Source organism: Salvelinus namaycush, chromosome 42 (assembly GCF_016432855.1).
Source record: "Salvelinus namaycush isolate Seneca chromosome 42, SaNama_1.0, whole genome shotgun sequence".
Taxonomy (NCBI): Eukaryota; Metazoa; Chordata; class Actinopteri; order Salmoniformes; family Salmonidae; genus Salvelinus; species Salvelinus namaycush.
Genome location: NC_052348.1, coordinates 13,317,450 through 13,340,995, shown reverse-complemented (window position 1 = coordinate 13,340,995; position 23,546 = coordinate 13,317,450). Strand labels below are relative to the sequence as shown.

At 41.8% G+C, this 23,546-nt stretch overlaps 1 protein-coding gene across 1 annotated transcript in view; it reads left to right on the top strand.

The window, feature by feature from the left end:
• The first annotated feature begins 17,941 nt into the window (after positions 1 to 17,941).
• The window catches only part of LOC120034747 (protein FAM13A-like), a 46,077-nt gene continuing 40,472 nt past the window's right edge, over positions 17,942 to 23,546 (top strand). Inside the window, exons 1-2 of the mRNA XM_038981351.1 lie at positions 17,942 to 18,046; positions 18,490 to 18,728. Of these exons, the coding sequence (XP_038837279.1) occupies positions 17,942 to 18,046; positions 18,490 to 18,728 (344 nt within the window). The remainder of the gene's footprint in view (positions 18,047 to 18,489; positions 18,729 to 23,546) is intronic.

Sequence of the window (23,546 nt, the reverse complement as noted above, 5' to 3'; positions counted from 1 at the left end):
AGGTTGATTGATTGATGTTTGTGTTTCCATCAACATTGTCCTATTCTAAACCTGTGTTGCCATGTGAAAGAGTAGGTGGGAGAAAGGGAGAGAGCTTAGGCACACGCTGTTGCACACTTTCCTGGCTCCTCCTCTGTCTCTCAATCATCTCTCTATCTCCCTCCTCCTCCACCTTCTCTGTCTATCTCACACAAGCCTATGCGTGGGAGCTCACACACACACAGTATTGTACAACTAACCTTGTGGGGACACATTATTCAGTCCCATTCAAAATCCGATTTTCCCTAAACCGTACCCTTACCCTAACCCTGAAACTAATTCTAACCCTAACACAAATTCTAACCTTAACCCTAAACCCCCTAAAAATTGCAGTTGACCTTGTTTGGACCAACAAAATGTCTCCATTTGGTCAAATTTTTGTTTGTTTACTATTCTTGTGGGGACTTCTGGTCCCCACAAGAATAGTTAAACACGTCCACACACACACATACACTCCATCTCTAACCGACATGGAGGGCTGTAGGTTTAACATGCCATTAATGTTGTGGTGATAGAATCCTCACCACGTGCACTCAGAGAGGGCTCATACATTTCTCCTTTACTGTTCACATTCTCTTCCACTTCTACTGGCATCCCTTTCAGTGGTACTGGCACTACTTGAGAGGAACTGAAAGGAAACTCATCCCTGCTTGTAAATTCCACTGACAGGGTTTCAGAGGTGCTTGGTGAATATTATTTGAAGTCAGACTTTCTAACACAAAAGTTAACCAAAAAAGTCAATAGTAACAATATTGCTGGATCATTCCGATTTCCGTGAGTCGGTGGTAAGACTTTAAGTGGTCTGATACGTACTCACACACCTTAAAGACTCTACTGCCCTCCCTGTCCAATCTATCGTGCATCGTTATTGGTGGGCGTTCCCAGTCATCCATGTTCTTGGCACATGCCTTCCTGCCCGCATTGTTTGTAAACAGTGTCTGAAGACACACAGACCAAAGTGTTCTGTCTCCTGTTCTCACAGTCCCATCCCATATGGCTTGCACCGTGATTGAGGGCACCATGTTCCAAATTCTCATACCCCCCTGCCCGCTTTCTTGCCCACCTGATTGGCAACCATATCTTATAATTACCCCTGGTGTCCGTGCCAGGGAATCCGTCTCTGATGGCACATCGTCTCACTATCACTGGAGGGTCTGTACAGGACATAGAGTTGGAAAGAGGGCACGCACCCTATCTTTGCCATTATTACGTCCACAATGGTGCTGTCCGCTAAAATAGGTTTAGTGGCAACTGTGCCCTCTATCGAACTCTATGGTACAGTAACAGGACCAGGAAGTGACCAGAGGAGGCTGGTGGGAGGAGCTATAGGATGATGGGCTCATTGTAATGGCTGGAATGGAATAAATGTAACGGAGGTTTCCATATGTTTGATGTGTTTGATTCAATTCCATTGATTATATTCCAGGTATTACAATGAACCAGTCCTCCTATAGCTCCTCCCACCAGCCTCCTGTGGAAGTGACATACCTCAGCTGGGGCCTTATACTGTACACCATGTCCTCAGTTTGTTCCCTCCATCAACCAATCAGAGAGGGTTATAATTAGGCCCAGAGCCCAGGCCATGTCGGCATGTCAAACAGCTGTTCAGGAAGAACTCAGTGACATGATCTGGTATCAAGGGCTACTGGATTGTCCTGACTTGGCCTGACATGGTACTGGAATGTGCCCTACTCCAGAGGAGGCTGGTGGGAGGAGCTATAGCAGGACGGGCTCATTTTAATGGCTGGAATGGAATTACTGGAACGGAGTAAAACGTGGTTTCTATATGTTTGATGTGAAACCTTTCCACCCGATTCCGCTCCAGCCATTACCACCAGCACTTCCTCCCCAATTAAGGTGGCACCAACCTCCTGTGCCCTACTCATCGAGATCCACTATAATATTACTGTCTTCTATTTAAGGATGTGGCATCGTGTTTGCCGCCGTAAGAGTCCCATAAGGGCTGTAGATAAGCACTTTGTCGATGGACTGTTGTGTTATTGTGCTATGATGTGAAAGCTTTTGTGGTGCTTGTGTTTTCCTTGAACCATGTTGTCCTTGTTGACCTTGTTTTGTGTCAAACGGCACCTGCAGAAATTATGTATTGTAGCTTTTGATGCCCTTTGTCATGGCAGGGAAGGTGTTGTATTGCAGCAAATAGGGGGTGGAGCTTGAATGATAAGTACCCTGTGACCCTATGTCTGTCCGTCAAACACCGACAGTGGCTTGCAAATGTATTCACCCCCTTGGAATTTTTTTATTTTGTTGCCTTACGACCTGGAATTAAAATAGATTTTTGGGGGGTGTGTATCATTTGATTTACACAACATGCCTACCACTTTGAAGATGCAAAATATTTTTTATTTGTGAAACCAACAAGAACTAAGACAAAAACAACAGAACTTGAGCGTTCATAACTATTCACCCCCCAAAGTCAATACTTTTGCAGCAATTACAGCTGCAAGTCTCTTAGGGTTTGTCTCTATACGCTTGGCACATCTAGCCACTGGGATTTTTGCCCATTCTTCAAGGCAAACTGCTCCAGCTCCCCTGGATGGGTTCCGCTAGTGTACAGCAATCTTTAAGTCATACCACAGATTCTCAATTGGATTGAGGTCTGGGCTTTGACTAGGCCATTCCAAGACATTTAAATGTTTCCCCTTAAACCACTTGAGTGTTGCTTTAGCAGTATGCTTAGGTTCATTGTCCTGCTGAAGGTGAACCTCCGTCCCAGTCTCAAATCTCTGGAAGACTGAAACAGGTTTCCCTCAAGAATTTCCCTGTATTTAGCACCACGCCTCATTCCTTCAATTCTGACCAGTTTCCCAGCCCCTGCTGGTGAAAAACATCCCCACAGCATGATGCTGCCACCACCATGCTTCACTGTGGGGATGGTGTTCTCAGGGTGATGGGAGGTATTGGGTTTGCGCCAGACATAGCGTTTTCCTTGATGGCCAAAAATCTAAATTTTAGTCTCATCTGACCTCAGAGTACCATCTTCCATATGTTTGGGGAGTCTCCCACATGCCTTTTTTGCAAACACCAAACGTGTTTGCTTATTTTTTTCTTTAAGCAATGGCTTTTTTTCTGGCCACTCTTCCATAAAGCCCAGCTCTGTGGAGTGTACGGCTTAAAGTGGTCCTATGGACAGATACTCCAATCTCCGCTGTGGAGCTTTGCAGCTCCTTCAGGGTTATCTTTGGTCTCTTTGTTGCCTCTCTGATTAATGCCCTCCTTGCCTGGTCTGTGAGTTTTGGTGGGCGGCCCTCTCTTGGCAGGTTTGTTGTGGTGCCATATTCTTTCCATTTTTTTATATTGGATTTAATGGTGCTCTGTGGGATGTTCAAAGTTTCTGATATTTTTTTATAACACAACCCTGATCTGTACATCTCCACAACTTTGTCCCTGACCTGTTTGGAGAGCTCCTTGGTCTGAAAGACTCTGGGGCCTTTCAGAACAGGCATGTATATATACTGAGATCATGTGAAAGATCGTGTGACACTTAGATTGCACACAGGTGGACTTTATTTAACTAATTATGTGACTTCTGAAGGTAATTGGTTGCACCAGATCTTATTAAGGGGCTGCATAGCAAAGGGGGTGAATACATATGCAGGCACCACTTTTCCGTTTTCAATATTTTTTTTATTTTTTTAAACTAGTTCTTTTTTTCATTTCACTTCACCAATTTTGACTATTTTGTGTATGTCCATTACATGAAATCCAAATAAAAAATCTATTTAAATTACATGTTGTAATGCAACAAAATAGAAAAAATGCCAAAGTGGATGAATATTTTTGCAAGGCACTGTAGCTAAACTAAAGATGGTGGATAAATGAAGAAAATTTACTCAGGTCGTTTACCATTGGAAAATAATAGTCAGTTTCGGTCTACTTAACTGGGCGTCTCTCCCATAGAAACCAATGCAATAGCAGCTGGATCTAGTCTACTTAGTTCATTGACTTTCATTGAACCAGAAAAAAACAGTGAGTGGGGTGTCTCGCTTCCTCTTCTGTCTCTGGCTAAACTACCACGCCAAGAGGTCCAATCCTTTTGTCAATGTTGCTACAATATTGTACTTATGATAGTGACAATTTGTATCATTATATGCCATCTCTAATCTTCTCTGTCTCTGTCACCAGTGTGTCCTCTGGGTTCGATGGGATCCAGGAGCAGAACATCTGTAATAAGATCATGGCAAAGCTGATCCAGAACTACAGCAGCATATTCAACAACAACCACCAAGATGACGACCATAAAGAAGAGCACTGTGTCTTCAATAGAGATGGAGACAGAGGAGAATACATAGAGGAATCTCTACCCTCTAACATCATCATTGTTAAAGTGAGTTACTGGTATTTTACATGTATTTTATACAAATTTTCATACTGATCTGGGCTGGTTTGGTCTTCCCTATCTATTCCCTATGTGGGCTCTAGCCAAAAGTAGTGCACTATGTAGGGCATAGGGTGCCATTTCGGGAATGTATTTGGGGGGTACATTTTGTTTGCCTGCGAGTGATGTTATACCCGTCTTTGAATTGATTTGGCTTGACGCAGTCTTAGTCACGACTCCCAAGGGAACATCTTTGTTTTGATGTTCTGTTGTTGTTATCGGTCCATATTTAATGAGTCTAGACTACCCTTTGATGTGTCTCAAGCGCTTGAGGAGAAGAGAAAGTTGAGGAGAAGAAAATTACATATAATGGGAATACACATACAGGCACAAGAAGATACATCAAGCTGTAAAATATATTTATTTACCTGCTTTAAGAATCCATTATTTTTTAGGAATTTTCACAAAACTTTAAGGATTTAAAAATATTATTTCCCAATTGTCATTCCTGACTTGGGCCTGGGCCCTTAGTGTCAGAAAGGGACAATATTAGTCAGTATAGAAAAGGCCGCTGGTGAGTTTGACCTGTTACAGTATACCCCTAATGCCGTTTTTAACTACAGTACCAGTCAAAAGTTTGGACACACCTACTCATTCAAGGGTTTTTCTTTATTTTTACTATTTTCTACATTGTAGAAAAATAGTGAAGACATGGAAACTATGAAATAACACATATGAATCATGTAGTAACCAAAAAAGTGTTAAACAAATCAAAATATATTTTAGATACTTCGAAGTAGCCATCCTTTGCTTTGATGACAGCTTTGCACACTCTTGGCATTCTCTCAACCAGCTTCATCTTTAATGCTTTTCCAACAGTCTTGAAGTAGTTCCCATATATGCTGAACACTTATTGGCTTCACATATGCTGAGCACTTGTTTTCCTTCACTCTGCAGTCCAACTCATCCCAAACAATCTCAATTGGGTTGAGGTCGGTTGATTGTGGAGGCCAGGTCAAACCAGATGGGATGGCGTATCACTGCAGAATGCTGTGGTAGCCATGCTGGTTAAGTGTGCCTTGAATTCTAAATAAATCACAGACAGTGTCACCGGCAGAGCACCCCCACACCATCACACCTCCTCCATTCTTCACGGTGGGAACCACACATGTGGAGATAATCCGTTCACCTACTCTGTGTCTCACAAAGACATGGCGGTTGGAACCAAAAATCTCAAATTTGGACTCGTCAGACCAAAGGACAGATTTCCAGCGGTCTAATCCCCCTTGCTCTAATGTCCCCTGCTCGTGTTTCTTGGTCCAAGCAAGTCTCTTCTTCTTATTGGTGTCCTTTAGTAGTGGTTTCTTTGCAGCAATTTGACCATGAAGGCCTGATTCACGCAGACTCCTCTGAAGCATTTATTTGGGCTGCAATCTGAGGTGCAGTTAACTTTAATGAACTGTTCCTCTGCAGCAGAGGTAATTCTGGGTCTTCCTTTCCTGTGGTGGTCCTCATGAGAGCCAGTTTCATCATAGCGCTTGATGATTTTTGCGCCTGCACTTGAAGAAACTTTCAAAGTTCTTGAAATTTTCCAGATTGAGTGACCTTCATGTCTTAAAGTACTCTTTGCTTATTTGAGCTGTTATTTCCATAATATGGACTTGGTCTTTTACCAAATAGGGCTATCTTCTGCATATCACCCCTACCTTGTCACAACACAACTGACTGGCTCAAATGCATTAAGAAGGAAAGAAATTCCACAAATTAACTTTTAACAAGGCGCACCTGTTAATTGAAATGCATTCCAGGTGACTACCTTGTGTAGCTGGTTGAGAGAATGCAACGCTGTTATCAAGGCAAAGGGTGGCTACTTTGAAGAATCTCAAATATAATATATTTTGATTTGTTTAACACTTTTTAGTTACTATGTAATTCCATATGTGCTATTTCATAGATTTGATGTCTTCACTATTATTCTACAACGTAGAAAATAGTAAAAATAAATAAAAACCCTTGAATGAGTAGGTATGTCCAAAATTTTGACTGGTACAGTACAAGGGTCTGGTTACTCGACTAACACTGTTACCCCAGACGTACTGTACATGACGTCGTAAATGCTTTATTTTAAGAATATGTCTCAAACATACCTTAATTCCATGAAGTAGCACTTTATCATGAGTTCCATTTTGAGTTTCTCTATCACTTTCTACATAAAGGACAAAGTGGTCACTTGGTCAGTCAGCCCTCAAAGGAAGTGCTGAGTGTATTTATCATTGCATGTTGTGTGTGTGTGTGGTGGCCTCACGTGAAGATATCTCTAGTTCTGCCAAGTGCTGTAAATGTCTGTAGCAGCCAGGGGCCTCGGGGGGCCTTAGGGGCCTCACAACACACGAGACCCCAGGTGGCTGCTGACCTGTGGGATATCCCTCTGCCTGACCAGCTCCTATTGGGACCTCCTTGCACGCAGGGCTACACCTCCTGAGGCTGCTTTTTGACCATTGACCTCCCACATGTCCCTCATTGCTTTTCTCCGCACGTAGCCATGGTTACAGGTGCTCCTGTCCTCTTACTGTAAGAAAGAGGTGGGCGTGAGTTGACCATGGGGGTGTTTGGGTGGAGGGGTTGGGGTTAGAGGTTAAGGTCAGGCAGCACAGCACATTTGACCTGTCTCATCTGTTCTGGACACTGTTGTGAGGGAGGTAGAACACACTGTTGTCTGGGAGGTAGAACACACTGTTGTGAGGGAGGTAGAATACACTGTTGTGAGGGAGGTAGAACACACTTGTGAGGGAGGTAGAACACACTGTTGTGAGGGAGGTAGAACACACTGTTGTGAGGGAGGTAGAATACACTGTTGTGAGGGAGGTAGAACACACTTGTGAGGGAGGTAGAACACACTGTTGTGAGGGAGGTAGAACACACTGTTGTGTGGGAGGTAGAACACACTGTTGTGAGGGAGGTAGAACACACTGTTGTGAGGGAGGTAGAACACACTGTTGTGAGGGAGGTAGAACACACTGTTGTGAGGGAGGTAGAACACACTGTTGTGAGGGAGGTAGAATACACTGTTGTGTGGGAGGTAGAACACACTGTTGTGTGGGAGGTAGAACACACTGTTGTGTGGGAGGTAGAACACACTGTTGTGTGGGAGGTAGAACACACTGTTGTGTGGGAGGTAGAACACACTGTTGTGTGGGAGAGAGAACACACTGTTGTGTGGGAGAGAGAACACACTGTTGTGAGGGAGGTAGAACACACTGTTGTGAGGGAGGTAGAATACACTGTTGTGAGGGAGGTAGAACACACTGTTGTGAGGGAGGTAGAACACACTGTTGTGTGGGAGGTAGAACACACTGTTATGTGGGAGGTAGAACACACTGTTGTGAGGGAGGTAGAACACACTGTTGTGAGGGAGGTAGAACACAATGTTGTGTGGGAGGTAGAACACACTGTTGTGTGGGAGGTAGAACACACTGTTGTGTGGGAGGTAGAACACACTGTTGTGTGGGAGAGAGAACACACTGTTGTGTGGGAGGTAGAACACACTTGTGAGGGAGGTAGAACACACTATTGTGTGGGAGGTAGAACACACTGTTGTGAGGGAGGTAGAACACACTGTTGTGTGGGAGGTAGAACACACACTGCTATGAGACTTGTTAATCACTCTGGGAACTCACCACTGCAAAATCATTTGGAATTTAAGTCAGAAGACATTTTTACCTTGTCAAATGTTTTTCACTCTCCAATTCCAACCCTTGGCCCCAACAGAAATGTTCATCTAAAGTCTGTTCTGGAATGTATAGCTGGCATGATATTTCACACCATTCGATGAGGCAACGGTGTACCTTCAATAACAAAAGGAATAAAAGCCTACAGTAACTCATGCTGCTTCGCTGGACCTGCCGCACTATAGTGGTCAATAGGTGGATTGTGTGTGAAACTTTTTTGTTGTTGTCTTTTTCCCAGGAGGCCAAGGAGACCCCGGTGAATAGGACAGATACTGAGTCACCGAAAACACCCGGAACCACACCAAGCACTCCCACACACTCTCTAAAGACACCTATTCCAGTTCCCAGAAAGAAAAAGGTGTGTGTGTGTGTGTGTGTGTGTGTTTTTTTTATGTGCCCCTGCCATGGAATACAATGCTTAGGTATCTGTATGAGGGGTACGTGCTACCTGCCTAGTGCATACTTGTTTTAGTTTGCGTGTGTGCACCTGCCATGGAACACAATGTTTAGGTCACAGGAGGTTGGTGGCCCCTTAATTGGGGAGGACGGGCTGGTGGTAATGGCTGGAGCGAAATAAGTGGAATGGTTTGATGCCGTTCCATTGGCTCCGTTCTAGCCATTATTATGAGCCGTCCTCCCCTCAGCAGCCTCCACTGGTTTAGGTATGTGTTTGTGTCAGGATGAGAATGCAGGCTGTCTCCCTATGCCCAATGTACACATGTAGGATGCTCAGTGTTAACCTGCATGAACTACGTCTCTTAGAAATCCTCAACAGTGTAGAATTCCCCTAACAGAGTACTTTTAACTAAGAATTCCTCAACAATGTAGAATTCCCCTACAATGTAGAATTCCCCTAACAGAGTACTTTTAACTAAGACATCCCCAACATGGTACTTTGAATACCAAGAATGTGGTCACATGACGTAGTCAATTAGACATGGTTTTGAAACGTAAAAATAAACAGATTTCGTCACACCTATACATGCATATGCAAGTTCCTGCATCATATTTTCATAGGGATAGTTTCAGCTGTGATACATGTTACAGCTGTGATACATGCTACAGCTGTGATACATGTTACAGCTGTGATACATGCTACAGCTGTGATACATGCTACAGCTGTGATACATGCTACAGCTGTGATACATGCTACAGCTGTGATACATGCTACAGCTGTGATACATGCTACAGCTGTGATTGTGATACATGCTACAGCTGTGATACATGCTACAGCTGTGATACATGCTACAGCTGTGATACATGCTACAGCTGTGATACATGCTACAGCTGTGATACATGCTACAGCTGTGATTGTGATACATGCTACAGCGGTGATTGTGATACATGCTACAGCTGTGATACATGCTACAGCTGTGATACATGCTACAGCTGTGATACATGTTACAGCTGTGATACATGCTACAGCTGTGATACATGCTACAGCTGTGATACATGCTACAGCTGTGATACATGTTACAGCTGTGATACATGCTACAGCTGTGATACATGTTACAGCTGTGATACATGCTACAGCAGTGATACATGCTACAGCTGTGATACATGCTACAGCTGTGACACATGCTACAGCTGTGACACATGTTACAGCTGTGATACATGCTACAGCTGTGATACATGTTACAGCTGTGATACATGTTACAGGTGTGATACATGCTACAGCTGTGATACATGCTACAGCTGTGATACATGCTACAGCTGTGATTGTGATACATGCTACAGCGGTGATACATGCTACAGCTGTGATACATGCTACAGCTGTGATACATGCTACAGCTGTGATACATGCTACAGCTGTGATTGTGATACATGCTACAGCGGTGATACATGTTACAGCTGTGATACATGCTACAGCTGTGATACATGTTACAGCTGTGATACATGCTACAGCTGTGATACATGTTACAGCTGTGATACATGCTACAGCTGTGATACATGTTACAGCTGTGATACATGTTACAGCTGTGATACATGTTACAGCTGTGATACATGTTACAGCTGTGATACATGCTACAGCTGTGATACATGCTACAGCTGTGATTGTGATACATGCTACAGCTGTGATACATGCTACAGCTGTGATACATGCTACAGCTGTGATACATGCTACAGCTGTGATACATGCTACAGCTGTGATACATGTTACAGCTGTGATACATGCTACAGCTGTGATTGTGATACATGCTACAGCTGTGATACATGCTACAGCTGTGATACATGCTACAGCTGTGATACATGCTACAGCTGTGATACATGCTACAGCTGTGATACATGTTACAGCTGTGATACATGCTACAGCTGTGATACATGCTACAGCTGTGATTGTGATACATGCTACAGCTGTGATTGTGATATATGCTACAGCTGTGATACATGCTACAGCTGTGATTGTGATACATGCTACAGCTGTGATACATGCTACAGCTGTGATACATCCTACAGCTGTGATACATGCTACAGCTGTGATTGTGATACATGCTACAGCTGTGATACATGTTACAGCTGTGATACATGCTACAGCTGTGATACATGCTACAGCTGTGATACATGCTACAGCTGTGATTGTGATACATGCTACAGCTGTGATATATGCTACAGCTGTGATACATGCTACAGCTGTGATTGTGATACATGCTACAGCTGTGATACATGTTACAGCTGTGATACATGCTACAGCTGTGATACATGCTACAGCTGTGATACATGCTACAGCTGTGATACATGCTACAGCTGTGATACATGTTACAGCTGTGATACATGCTACAGCTGTGATACATGCTACATACATGCTAATTGGTTGAATCCCAACCCATAGTTATATTGTTAGTAGCCCATGTATTAATATGCCCCGGCAGTCACATGCACTGTGATGTGACTCGATGCATAAACGACCGTAAGTTATTGACAGAAAAATACATCATGTTATATGAATGATATGATATGTACTTTGTCACTCCTCTATGTTTCCAGGCTGCATCCAACAGTCCACCAGAGGACACGAAGTCATCAAAAGAACAATCCAATGAAAATCCAATCATAACTCCAAGGAAAAAGAAGGTACAGTGAATAGATATCGACTTGTTCTCTCTGAAAAACATAAACAATGTTTATATGATTGCCTTAAGATTGCACTATCCTAAAATAGACATCCAATCCTTATAATTGCACCGTAACCATGGCAATACAGACATGTGTTATCGATTATATCTGATATATGGTGGGTTAGCTCTGGTTCAGAGTAGGATTGCTGATCTAGGATCGGATCCCCATCTGTCCATATAGTCTTATTCATTATGAGCTAAAAGGCGAAACTGATCCGAGATCAGCACTCCTACTCTGAGGCTTTGTGGATACGGACTCTGATGCCACAAACTACCTAGTGTTGTCAATGTTGTGGCTGTATTTGCATCTCCCCTAAACACACACACACACACACACACACACACACGCCTGTACGCGCGCTGTGCACATGCACAGTTTGATGACTTTGATAAACAATCAGAAATAACAATAGATTTTCTGGTGCATTTAGAAAGTTCAACTTAGAGATGTGTTTTTGGTTGTTGAGCCAATTAGACCATGTTTAATGAGTCTAGACTACCCTTTGATGTGTCTCAAGTGCTTGAGGAGAAGAGAAAGTTGAGGAGAAGAAAATCACATATAATGGGAATACACATACAGGCACAAGAAGATACATCAAGCTGTAAAATACATTTATTTACCTGCTTTAAGAATCCATTATTGTTTGGGAATTTTCACAAAACTTTAAGGATTTAAAAATATTATTATTTCAAGTTTATCTTTAAAAAAACAAATACAACGTTATTTCAGAATATTTAGGCAAGTTAGCTGGCTAACTCATTGATCCTGCTTTGTATTAAACCCATCAAGGGTCAGTCGTGGGCAAGGCGCCCCCCCCCCCCCCCCCCCCCCACCAGGCGGGCAAAACATTTTAGTGGGCCCCCTCCTGACGGTGGAAAGAAAAACGTACATTTTAAAGTACATTTCCTACTCATTTTGCCATGGGGTGTAGAGAAATGTTGCCGTTTTAAAGCAAGTGTTCTGCAGTTGTAATCATTTTGCCATGACTTGTGATGTGAGTGAGAGTGACTAACAAAATCAATGGGGGCTCTGTGTGCACGGTTGGTATTAGGCCATGATTACTACAAGTTTTGATAACTGACTAGACTAACTTAACAATCTAAAAATTGTTAGCTGATTAAGTGACTGTCAGTGACTGACAAAACAAGAGAAAAACTGCTGATCCACAACCAAATTTCAAATTTCTAACTCCTAACAGTAAGTTGAGACCCCGACTCATTTTTGTAAAGGTCGGGCCCCTAAGCGAACGCTTATGCCTGGAGCCGGCCCTGATCGTGGGCTTCTGATAGTGATGGCTCTGATCAAGCCACTCTGATCAAGCCACCCACAAGCCAAGGTAAATCAATGAGAGGAAGCCAGATGAGCCACAACACAACAACAATCAAGCTAATTCACAATGACACACAGGAGCTACGCAGGCTATATGCCCTCCCTGCCCTCCCTGTGGCATTATAATGCAGACAGCCCAATAGCCTTCACCAACCGACTTCCGTTCTTAGATATTTCATAAAGTTGTAACCCTTGACTTAACTTTTTATGGCTGCAGGGGCAGTATTGAGTAGCTCTGTTTAAGGTGCCCATTTCAAACGGCCTCGTACTCAATTCTTGCTCGTACAATATGCATTATTGTTATTATTGTTATTATTGGATAGAAAACACTCTCTAGTTTCTATAGCCGTTTGAATTATGTCTCTGAGTGGAACAGAACTCATTCTACAGCACTTTTCCTGATATGGAGTGAGATTTCAGAAATCTTGGCCCCTGCTCCCAGGTCAGTTCATAAGTCCCTGTGAATGCTATGATGCTACAAACACTGCCTACGCCTTCCTCTAGATGTCAGTAAGAGGTGACAATTTGAATGGAGTCGATTGCGCAATCAGGGCCTGTATAAAAGGCCAAAGACCGGATGTACCGTTCTTTTCCTGCTGCGCCTGACGCACGATGTACGTCGGACCTGCTCTCTTTCCAAGCTTGGGTTTAGCCAGTAATATTTCGCCGGTCATGTTTTTACTCGTTATAGGTGTTAAAAACATCATAAGGTAGTTAATTTAAACCGTTTTATAGCAATTTATATCCGTTTAGTGCGATTTTGAGGCAATTCTTAGTGATGCACTTTGAAGCGCCGGGCACGTTTCCAGTACCGGTCGAACGTTAGTGGGCATTTCGACGGACAAGAGGATATCTTTCGACCAAAAGAAGATTAGACCCAAGAAAGGATACATTGCCCAAGATTCTGATGGAAGATCACCTCATAGTAAGAAATATTTAAGATGATAAATCGTTGTTCTGTCGAAAAATGTTAAACGCATATTCCGCCATTTTCTTTGGTATAGCTTCGCTTGGCGAACCCTGTATTGCACAGTAAGGATAATTTTAGAAATGTAATTCAGCGATTGCATTAAGAACTAATTTGTCTTTCGATAGCTGTCCAACTTATATTTTTTTAGTCAAGTTTATGAATAGTTAATCATGAGACAAGATCACTGTCAAATATGGCGCCCGACATTTTCAGGCTAGTTTTGCTAGTATTGTCATTGTATAACCACGTTTTTTTGTGGCTAAATATGCACATTTTTGAACAAACTCTATATGTATGTTGTAATATGATGTTACAGGAGTGTCATCGGAAGAATTCTGAGAAGGTTAGTGAAAAAATTAATATATTTTGGCGATGATTACGTTATCGCTCTCTTTGGCTTGAATCAATGCTCTGGTAACGTTTGCACATGTGGTATGCTAATATAACGATTTATTGTGTTTTCGCTGTAAAACACTTAGAACATCTGAAATATTGTCTGAATTCACAAGATCTGTGTCTTTCCATTGCTGTGAGCTGTGTATTTTTAAGAAATGTTTTATGATTAGTAATTAGGTAATACACGTTGCTCTCTGTATTTATTCTAGTCGAGTTGTGATGGTGGGTGCAATTGTAAACTATGATTTATACCTGAAATATGCACATTTTTCTAACAAAACCTATCCTATACAATAAATATGTTATCAGACTGTCATCTGATGAGGTTTTTTCTTGGTTAGTGGCTATCAATATCTTTATTTGGCCGAATTGGTGATAGCACCTGATGGAGTAAGAAACTGATGGAGTTAGAAAAGTGGTGTCTTTTGCTAACGTGGTTAGCTAATAGATTTACATATTTTGTCTTCCCTGTAAAACATTTAAAAAATCTGAAATGGTGGCTTTATTCACAAGATCTGTATCTTTCATTTGGTGTCTTGGACTTGTGATTTAATGATATTTAGATGCTACTATTTAATTGTGACGCTATGCTAGCGATGCTAATCAGTGTGGGGGGGGTGGGGGGATGTTGTCATAGGTGTACCGACCTCGGGCTTGCAGCCATAAGAGGTTTTAATAGAATTTGAATTTAATTCCATTCTGTTGTGACTCATAGACCTACATACACTAGCTGAATGTATTGTTTGTCTAAGGCTATAAAAGAATTATCAGAGTTAGCCCATAGGATATTCTTTCATATCCAGACAGAAGCCAGAGAAGAGATTGAGAAATGCTGATTGAGCTAACAATGGGATTAGCGTAGCATGGTGTGATGAAAAATAAGACAAGTTATTGCTGACGAGGGACGTTTTTTTGTTGGCGTATCCCTGGCAGAGTCCCCAGGACCCATGTTGCTCAGTTGGTTGAGCATGGCACTTGCAACGCCAGGGTAGTGGGTTCGATTCCCACGGGGGACCTGTATGAAAAAACAATGAAAATGTATGCACGCACGTAAGTTGCTCTGGATAAGAGCAACTGCTAAATGACTAAAATGTCATGTTAATTGAGTCAGTAAAATCCCTGAGCATTGGGCTCATATTTAGCATCGCTAGCAGGATCTAATCTAGCGTACTACATTGTTGTTGCTCCTTGGTAATATTGTTGTTGAGAAACACGTTGGTTTTGTTTGCTTGTTCATTAGATTTTGAGCCATTTCGGTGACGTTAGCTTTGATAGCGTTCCAGGAAATGTTAGATCGCCACTTGACCTTTGAAATAATATGGCCCTAGATAAAACAAACTTGTTAATATCAATTGTAATTCAAATGATAACAGTAAATATAACAATTCAATGGCATTTAGAATGGCGGGAACTCCCCTTTAGTTTCATGGTGATGGAAAATGAAGGGAATTTACCTTTCATTTAATGTTGATGCAGTCACATAAAGCACATGACTTCCCACTACATAATAAATACAGTCATATCCTGTAATTCACCATGGGGTTCCTTTATAAACGGCTTTCTTATAAATGATCAGTTTTAGTTACAGTTTTGTAGACATATACGGTATACTGTAATTGGATCTGCAGCCTAATAAAACCAATGCATGCTTATCTGGGATATTTACCCATTGTGGCCTTGGAAGACGGTCTTGTTTAAATGTATAACCTAACAAAGATATGGCGTGTAGATAAGTTAGCTAGCTGGCTTGCTACTGGTAATTTGACTTTATGGTGGGAGGGGGAACTATAGTTGAAAAGCCATTGGTACGATTCTTCCGCTGAGAGTCATTCAGATGTAGGTATTGTGCAGTAAGCACACACTCACACACACATTTGGGGCCTTAGTGTGACACTGTAGTTTGGCATGTCTATATAAATCTGTCGTGTGCAACTGAGAGGGGCTGTGACATATGGAATCGATGAATCGAATCTTAGCGTTTCCATTTTGCATAAATTCGTCTCAGTTTATATGTATTTATGTCTCCGTAGAGCCTGGCTGTAAACTCAGCTTATCTGTCGAAGGCTCTGGTCTAGTGTTGGGAAACGTGAGATGAGTAATTGCCACCATCGGTCAGAGGGCCCTAAATATGTTTATGATGTAGTATATCTGAACCTGTTCACCTGTTGTTGTATGTACCACGTTACCCAACACAGTGAACACTCCTGTAGTGAGTTCAAGTGACTTTCCCCATTTTACCTGGGACTAAAAAAAAGTCCATGGTGACATTATCATTCAACTGCTGTAGTCTATTTTGCTTGTGCTCTTATTTATATTTACATTTCAAAACGTAAGCAAACATTCTGTTGTTATGGTAACAGCGGTATTGGAATTTTAATGTCACTCCTTTTCCGGTATTTATGTGAAAGCCTTTTTGCTGCTATAAATAATAGCTTGTGTTTTTGGATCATTGTGTTGTGATGAGAGTCTCAGCCAAGTGGGTGTTGTTCTTCACAAGGCCTACAACACATTAACAGGTATGTCTCTCATTCCAACAAAAGAGGTTAGACAACTGGTCTGTCAACACCGCTGCCTCTGCCTCTACAGCTAAAGGTAGTTTTGGTGATTTAAAAGGCATGTTTTCACAGGTGGTTGTGCGTGACTCCAGAACGGAGGGTACCTCGTCAAATCACAGATTGTTGTTATTTATTTTGCAGCATTTGGTGTGTTTTGGATTTTTGATCCAACTTGTAATTGTTAAGCCATTGTTTTCAAATGAGGTCACCTCCTCTTTGGTCAATTGGACAATAATAAACTGTTTAGCCTAAAAAGTCTGTCATTAACACATTGTCGTACTGCCAGTTTGTCTTTCTTGGTGACAGAATGGCGTTTATTTACTCATAGTTCTCCTGATCAGCCACTTCCTGACGTCACCAGTGTTGGGGTCATTTGAAAAAAATAAGTAATATATTCACTGTTACTCGTTACTTCTTTCAACAATAACAAATTACTTATTACTCCCTGGGAAAAGTAATTAGTTACACGAGGAGGTGTGTTATATGGCCAATATACCACGGCTAAGGGCTGTTCTTAAGCATGATGCAACGTGGAGTGCCTGGATACAGCCCTTAGCCGTGGTATATTGGCCATATACCACAAACCTTCGAGGTGCCTTATTGCTATTATAAACTGGTTACCAACGTAATTAGAGCAGTAAAAATAAATGCTGTCAGCCAATCAGCATTCAGTGCTCGAACCACTCACTTTATAATACTCGATATATTGCTTTTGCATTACACCTCAAAACGTTGTGCATCCTCACTCAGTGTAAACAATGTCAACGTTACGTTGTATACATAAAAATCAATCCTTGGTTGAGGTAGGCCTACAGTCATCTTCAGCAGCACTGGTCAGGTCTCAAGGGGTCTTTCGCTATGAGTTGTGTGTTGGTCGTGTTGCCTTTGCAGGTGCTTTAAGAGATTGGAAGTTGTGTTTCTAGTAGTGGAGGGGTCAATACCCCCCCTCACCCTCTGGCGTTCTGGATGCACCGCCCCCCACATTAAGCCAAAAACATCACTTAACTCCTGACATCTGTTGTTGAAGTGCAACATCTAGTCCCTTAGGCTTAGAAGCTTTTCAAACTGTTCTGTAACGGAAAAACATCAACTACTAGACCTTTTCCATGGCTCTCCTAGTAACAGAAAAAAACAACGAATCCAGCCCTGACTGGATGTTCCATTGATAAATGTGGCTCACTGATAAAGTGCTTCCATTACTCATCATTAAATGCTTTAGCATTGGCTTTTGTCCAGAGCCAAACCCTGTGGGGATTGGTTATTGTGCCTTTGATCAATAGTTGAGCTGTAGGCTTCAGACCCATTAGGCTTACGACACAGTGGACTGCTAACATCTGAATAACTTCACGTTTCTCATTCACACTTTTCTCTTACCCCCAAATACACACCTCTCAGTTATATGCATTAGATGTAGCTAGCGCACCTCTGTAGAACTGAAACAGTATAGCCTAGTGGTGCACACACCGTCGACATGAAGAAAGGTCGGCGTGACATAGCAGTGGTACGGATGAGGTGCTTTAGGTACACCGTAGATACGACAGGCTACCGCCAGCTATACCCCCTAGGAGTCAGCACGGTAAGAGAAAGAGGAGTTTAACCCTTTTCATTTCCACAGGGTCGTATTCACTAGGCATGAAACAGAAGCAAACAGGCCAAATGGGTACTTACTATCTAAACCTTTCCAATAAGCGATTTGCATTGAACACCAAATGTTTTGAAATGTTTTGTTTTGTTATGGTGTGCCCAAATGAATACAACCCAGTTTAAGGCTAACCTTCCCCCTTCATTTGTTCATTTATTAGCCAACCTCCATGTCTCTACTGTACATAGCCTATCCTCCAATGCATGTTTTATTCTGTAGTAACCCGACTAAAGGTCAGCACAGCTGATCTGATTGCCCCTGTGACAGTATGCTGAGGCAGGTATCGTTTACATCTCTGGCTTTACACACGGGGCTCTGGTATTACAGGGAATCCACCCGCCTCACCCATCCTTCATTCTCCTTGTCTCTTTCCACAGGTGAGGAAAGTAAAGCGCGAGACAGCAACGGTGCTCCGAGCTGTGCCCCTTCCCAGTCTCTCTCCTGGGCTGCCCTCTGTGAGGCCCCTGGTCCTTCCCGTTCCCCTGGCTCCGGAGGTGAGGAGCCCCAGCCCTGAGAGGATGGAGCTGACCCCACCGGGGGCCCCACAGGACCCTCAGGGACCAGCCACGGACGCCTGGGACGTCAGCGCAGTCAAGACCATGGAGGTCCTGAACAGGTCAGTGTGTAGTGTAGTAACAGACAGTTATTTTGGGGCCGTATGGTGGAAAGTTACAAATAGGTAGTCTTTAACAGGTTAGTAGTTCATGATGTTTGTATTCATTCAGGAGCACAATAGGATGTCTGGGATTTAAGAAATTCCACGAATGTGAAATCTTATTAAGAGAGTGGGGTGAGGCACATTGTCAATGGAAAGAGGTTATATTAGGTAGCTGATTATTTTTATTAAATGCATAATAAAATGCTACGAATGCAGAAAAAGTGCAGAAAAATGTATGTAAAACGCTTATTCTTTTATAATAAAACAAACTCTTTAGTATTTTTACCTCTGTGTTCCAGTGCATATGGTATTGGTGGTTCAGTAGTCCATGTAGCACCTCTTCCCTGAATAATTAAAGTTTGCCTCATAGCAGAGAAGAAACACAGCTTGCAGGTCCTGGTTGTCAGCCAAGACTTCTGAAGTATAGCCTAGTTTGCTAACACAGCTTGCAGGTCCTGGTTGTCAGCCAAGACATCGGAAGTATAGCCTAGTTTGCTAACACAGCTTGCAGGTCCTGGTTGTCAGCCAAGACATCGGAAGTATAGCCTAGTTTGCTAACACAGCTTGCAGGTCCTGGTTGTCAGCCAAGACATCGGAAGTATAGCCTAGTTTGCTAACACAGCTTTTATGATTTTATGGGAGTCACTTAAAAGTATATCAATCTATCTGCAACGATCTTAAAAACAAACTTTTATGATTATCATTTGTGGGGGTCATAGGTTATATGATAACTAAGCACAAACATTATAGTAAACATTGAGTTACATGTTATTACAATACATACATGCAATATTACATCAAATGTTGGATGTCTGACAATTTTCTCCAGCTCAATAAGAAGAAATCCGATGTTATTTTATTTGGCCCCCGCCTTGCTAGAACCCAGATTCTAGCAATCATGTTTAAGGCTTGGTTTAGCCCCGTCCTATATCTCTGATATTTTATCTCCCTACGAGCCAGGACGTAGCCTGAGATCCTCTGGCAGGGACCTGTTGACCATTCCAAAGTCTAGGTTGAAAACGAAAGGGAGACCAAACATTTTCCATAAGGGCCCCTAGACTTTGGAAGGGTCTGTCGGAGGAGATCAAGCTTGCAGATTCAGTGCCTCTTTTTAAATCCCTACTGAAGACACAATTTTATAAAGATGCTTTTAATGTATGATTTGAATGTGTGATTCAAATTAGCTGTCTTGTTTCGTTCTCCTTCCTCCTGTCTTTGTTTATTTTTTAGTACTTTTATGATGAGAAACACTTTGTTACTTGTATTGAAAGAGCTATAGAAATAGTTATTATTATTTTCAGTATGTAATAGTACAGTATGAGTTGAGTTTAGAGGTACATACCAGTAACCCTGTGTAATAACACAGTACGAGAGACTAGTTGTAAATATCTTAAATCAAATCAAATCAAATTTTATTTGTCACATACACATGGTTAGCAGATGTTAATGTGAGTGTAGCGAAATGCTTGTGCTTCTAGTTCTGACAATGCAGTAATAACCAACGAGTAATCTAACCTAACAATTTCACAACAACTACCTTATACACACAAGTGTAAAGGAATGAAGAATTTGTACATACAAATATATGAATGAGTGATGGTACAGAACGGCATAGGCAAGATGCAGTAGATGGTATAGAGTACAGTATATACATATGAGATGAGTAATGTAGGGTGAGACGTTCCCATCATTGTAGGGTGATTGTGCGGAACTCAGAACAGCCAGCTGCCATTTGGGATCTAAAAAGTCGGGAGCCAATCTTGGTCGCAAGGCTCCTGTGGCATCCCAATGGCATCTAAACATATTTATTATAAGTTGGCTGAAACTGGACCCTGTCTGGATCAAGTGTCCCCAGTCTGGGAATAGCATGTCTGCAAAATAACGTGTACAGCTGTGTTGGTTGGTTGTTGAGGCCTCCTTAGGGTTGATGTTAGCATTAGCCTAGCGCTATCGCTAGCTAGCACACCCAGTGTTCAGTTGCTCGTAAACAAGATAGCCTTGTCCTCAGTGCATGGCATGCAGTCACTATGATGTAAGATTTAAGATGGAGCTTTTGTCTGTGGAGGGCTTAGTCAATCAATCAATCAAACAATAAGCTTCCTGCAGGTAGTTGTTAATGTTAAAGACAAAATATTGGCCTGGTCATATTGGGCATGCATAAAATCAAGTTTGTTTAATTAGGTATTGCTTATTTAACCTTTATTTAACTAGGCAAGTCAGTTAAGAACAAATTCTTATTTACAATGACGGCCACACCCTACCCCGGCCACACCCTAACCTGGACTACGCTGGGACAATTGTTCGCCCCCCTATGGGACTCCCAATCACAGCCGTTTGTGATACAGCCTGGAATCGAACCAGGGTCTGTAGTGACGCCTTCAACACTGAGATGCAGTGCCTTAGACCGCTGCGCCACTCGGGATCCCAAATATATATTTATTCAATGTTTATTCACAATTAATAAATGGCTCAGTGGAAAGTGGTAACTGCTGAATACAGGCCTCATGTTGTGTGGTGTTACTTGGAAGAGGACCTCTGACACAGGGCTTGTAAGAAATAAATGTTCTCACTAGATATTCAATACTAAGTATCAGCTAGGAAAATGAAAGCAGAGCTCATCTCGCAGGAGCAAATAGAACATGTTTGCTAAGCAAACAAAATAGTATGAACAAGGTAACGTATGCTAAACTGAACCGATACGAGGCTGTGTTGTTACAGCTTGTGTAGTACAGCTCTCTAGTAGTTGATCTGGACACAAGCACACGTGTGCATGCACGCAAACACACGCAAATACAGTATAAATGCATATGTGGAAGTTGTGGACTTTGCAGTATTTGTTGTATCTTTTACTGCCTTTAAAAAGATAAGATAACAGCGTCTAAAAAAATAACTTCAGGTAAAGCCTGAAACTGTCTTTGAAAACATGCATTAGGAGTGCCTGGCCATACCCCCAATACTCTGTAATAGAAGAAGTGTATATACAGTTGAAGTCGGAAGTTTACATACACCTTAGCCAAATACATTTCAACTCAGTTTTTCACAATTCCTGACTTTTAATCCTTGTAGAAATTCTCTGTCTTAGGTTAGTTAGGATCACCACTTTATTTTAATGTGAAATGTCAGAATAATAGTAGAGAAAATTATTTATTTCAGCTTTTATCTCTTTCATCACATTCCCAGTTGGTCAGAAGTTTACATACACTCAACTAGTATTTGGTAGCATTGCCTTTAAATTGTTAAACTTGGGTCAAATGTTTCGGGTAGCCTTCCACAAGCTTCCCACAATAACTTGGATCAGGTTTGTAAGGCCTCCTTGCTTGCACACGCTTTTTCAGTTCTGCCCACACATTTTCTATAGGATCGAGGTCAGGGCTTTGTGATGGCCACTCCAATACCTTGACTTTGTTGTCCTTAAGCCATTTTGCCACAACTTTGGAAGTATGCTTGGGTTCATTGTCCATTTGGAAGACCCATTTGCGGCCAAGCTTTAACTTCCTGACTGATGTCTTGAGATGTTGCTTCAATAAATCCACATACTTTTCCTGCCTCATGATGCCATCTATTTTGTGAAGTGCACCAGTCCCTCCTGCAGCAAAGCACCCCCACAACATGATGCTGCCACCCCCGTACTTCACGGTTGGGATGGTGTTCTTCGGCTTGCAAGCCTCCCCCTTTCCTCCAAACTTAACGATGGTCATTATGGCCAAACAGTTTTATTTTTGTTTCATCAGACCAGAGGACATTTCTCCAAAAAGTACGATTGTAAACTGTAGTCTGGCTTTTTTTATGGCGGTTTTGGAGCAGTGGCTTCTTTCTTGCTGAGCGGCCTTTCAGGTTATGTTGATATAGGACTCGTTTTACTGTGGATATTGATACTTTTGCACCGGTTTCATCCAGCATCTTCACAAGGTCCTTTGCCGTTGTTCTGCTATTGATTTGCATTTTTCGCACCAAAGTATGTTCATCTCTAGGAGACAGAACGTGTCTCCTTCCTGAGCGGTATGACGGCTGCGTGGTCCCATGGTGTTTATACTTGCTTGCAATTGTTTGTACAGATGAACGTGGTACCTTCAGGCATTTGGGGAAAAAATTCTGAGGTCTTGGCTGATTTCTTTTCATTTTCCCATGATGTCAAGCAAAGAGGCACTGAGTTTGAAGGTAGGCCTTGAAATACATCCACAGGTACACCTCCAATTGACTCAAATGATGTAAATTTACTTATCAGAAGCTTCTAAAGCCATGACATAATTTTCTGGAATTTTTCAAGCTGTTTAAAGGCACAGTCAACTTAATGTATGTAAACTTCTGACCCACTGGAATTGTGATACAGTGAATTATATGTGAAATAATCTGTCTGTAAACTATTGTTGGAAAAATTACTTGTGTCATGCATAAAATAGATGTCCTAACCGACTTGCCAAAACTATAGTTTATTAACAAGACATTTGTGGAGTGGTTGAAAAACAAGTTTTAATGACTCTAACCTAAGTGTATGTAAACTTCCGACTTCAACTGTACAGTGTATATATTTTTGTATCAACAAGACACAACCTTAGTAAAATGTTTGACAGATAATCTATGACAAATCAACACTTCCTTTTTAGGTTGTAAAATGGGACTTTCTAGAGGACTTTTTTACTATTATTATGTATTATTATTATTATTATTATTATTTCAATGTTTTTGTTAAAGGACAGTAGTTGCCATATTATTGTTGTTACTAAGTATTGTTTGTTTTAGTTCATTTTCATCTGGACACTCTTGAAAATGACATTG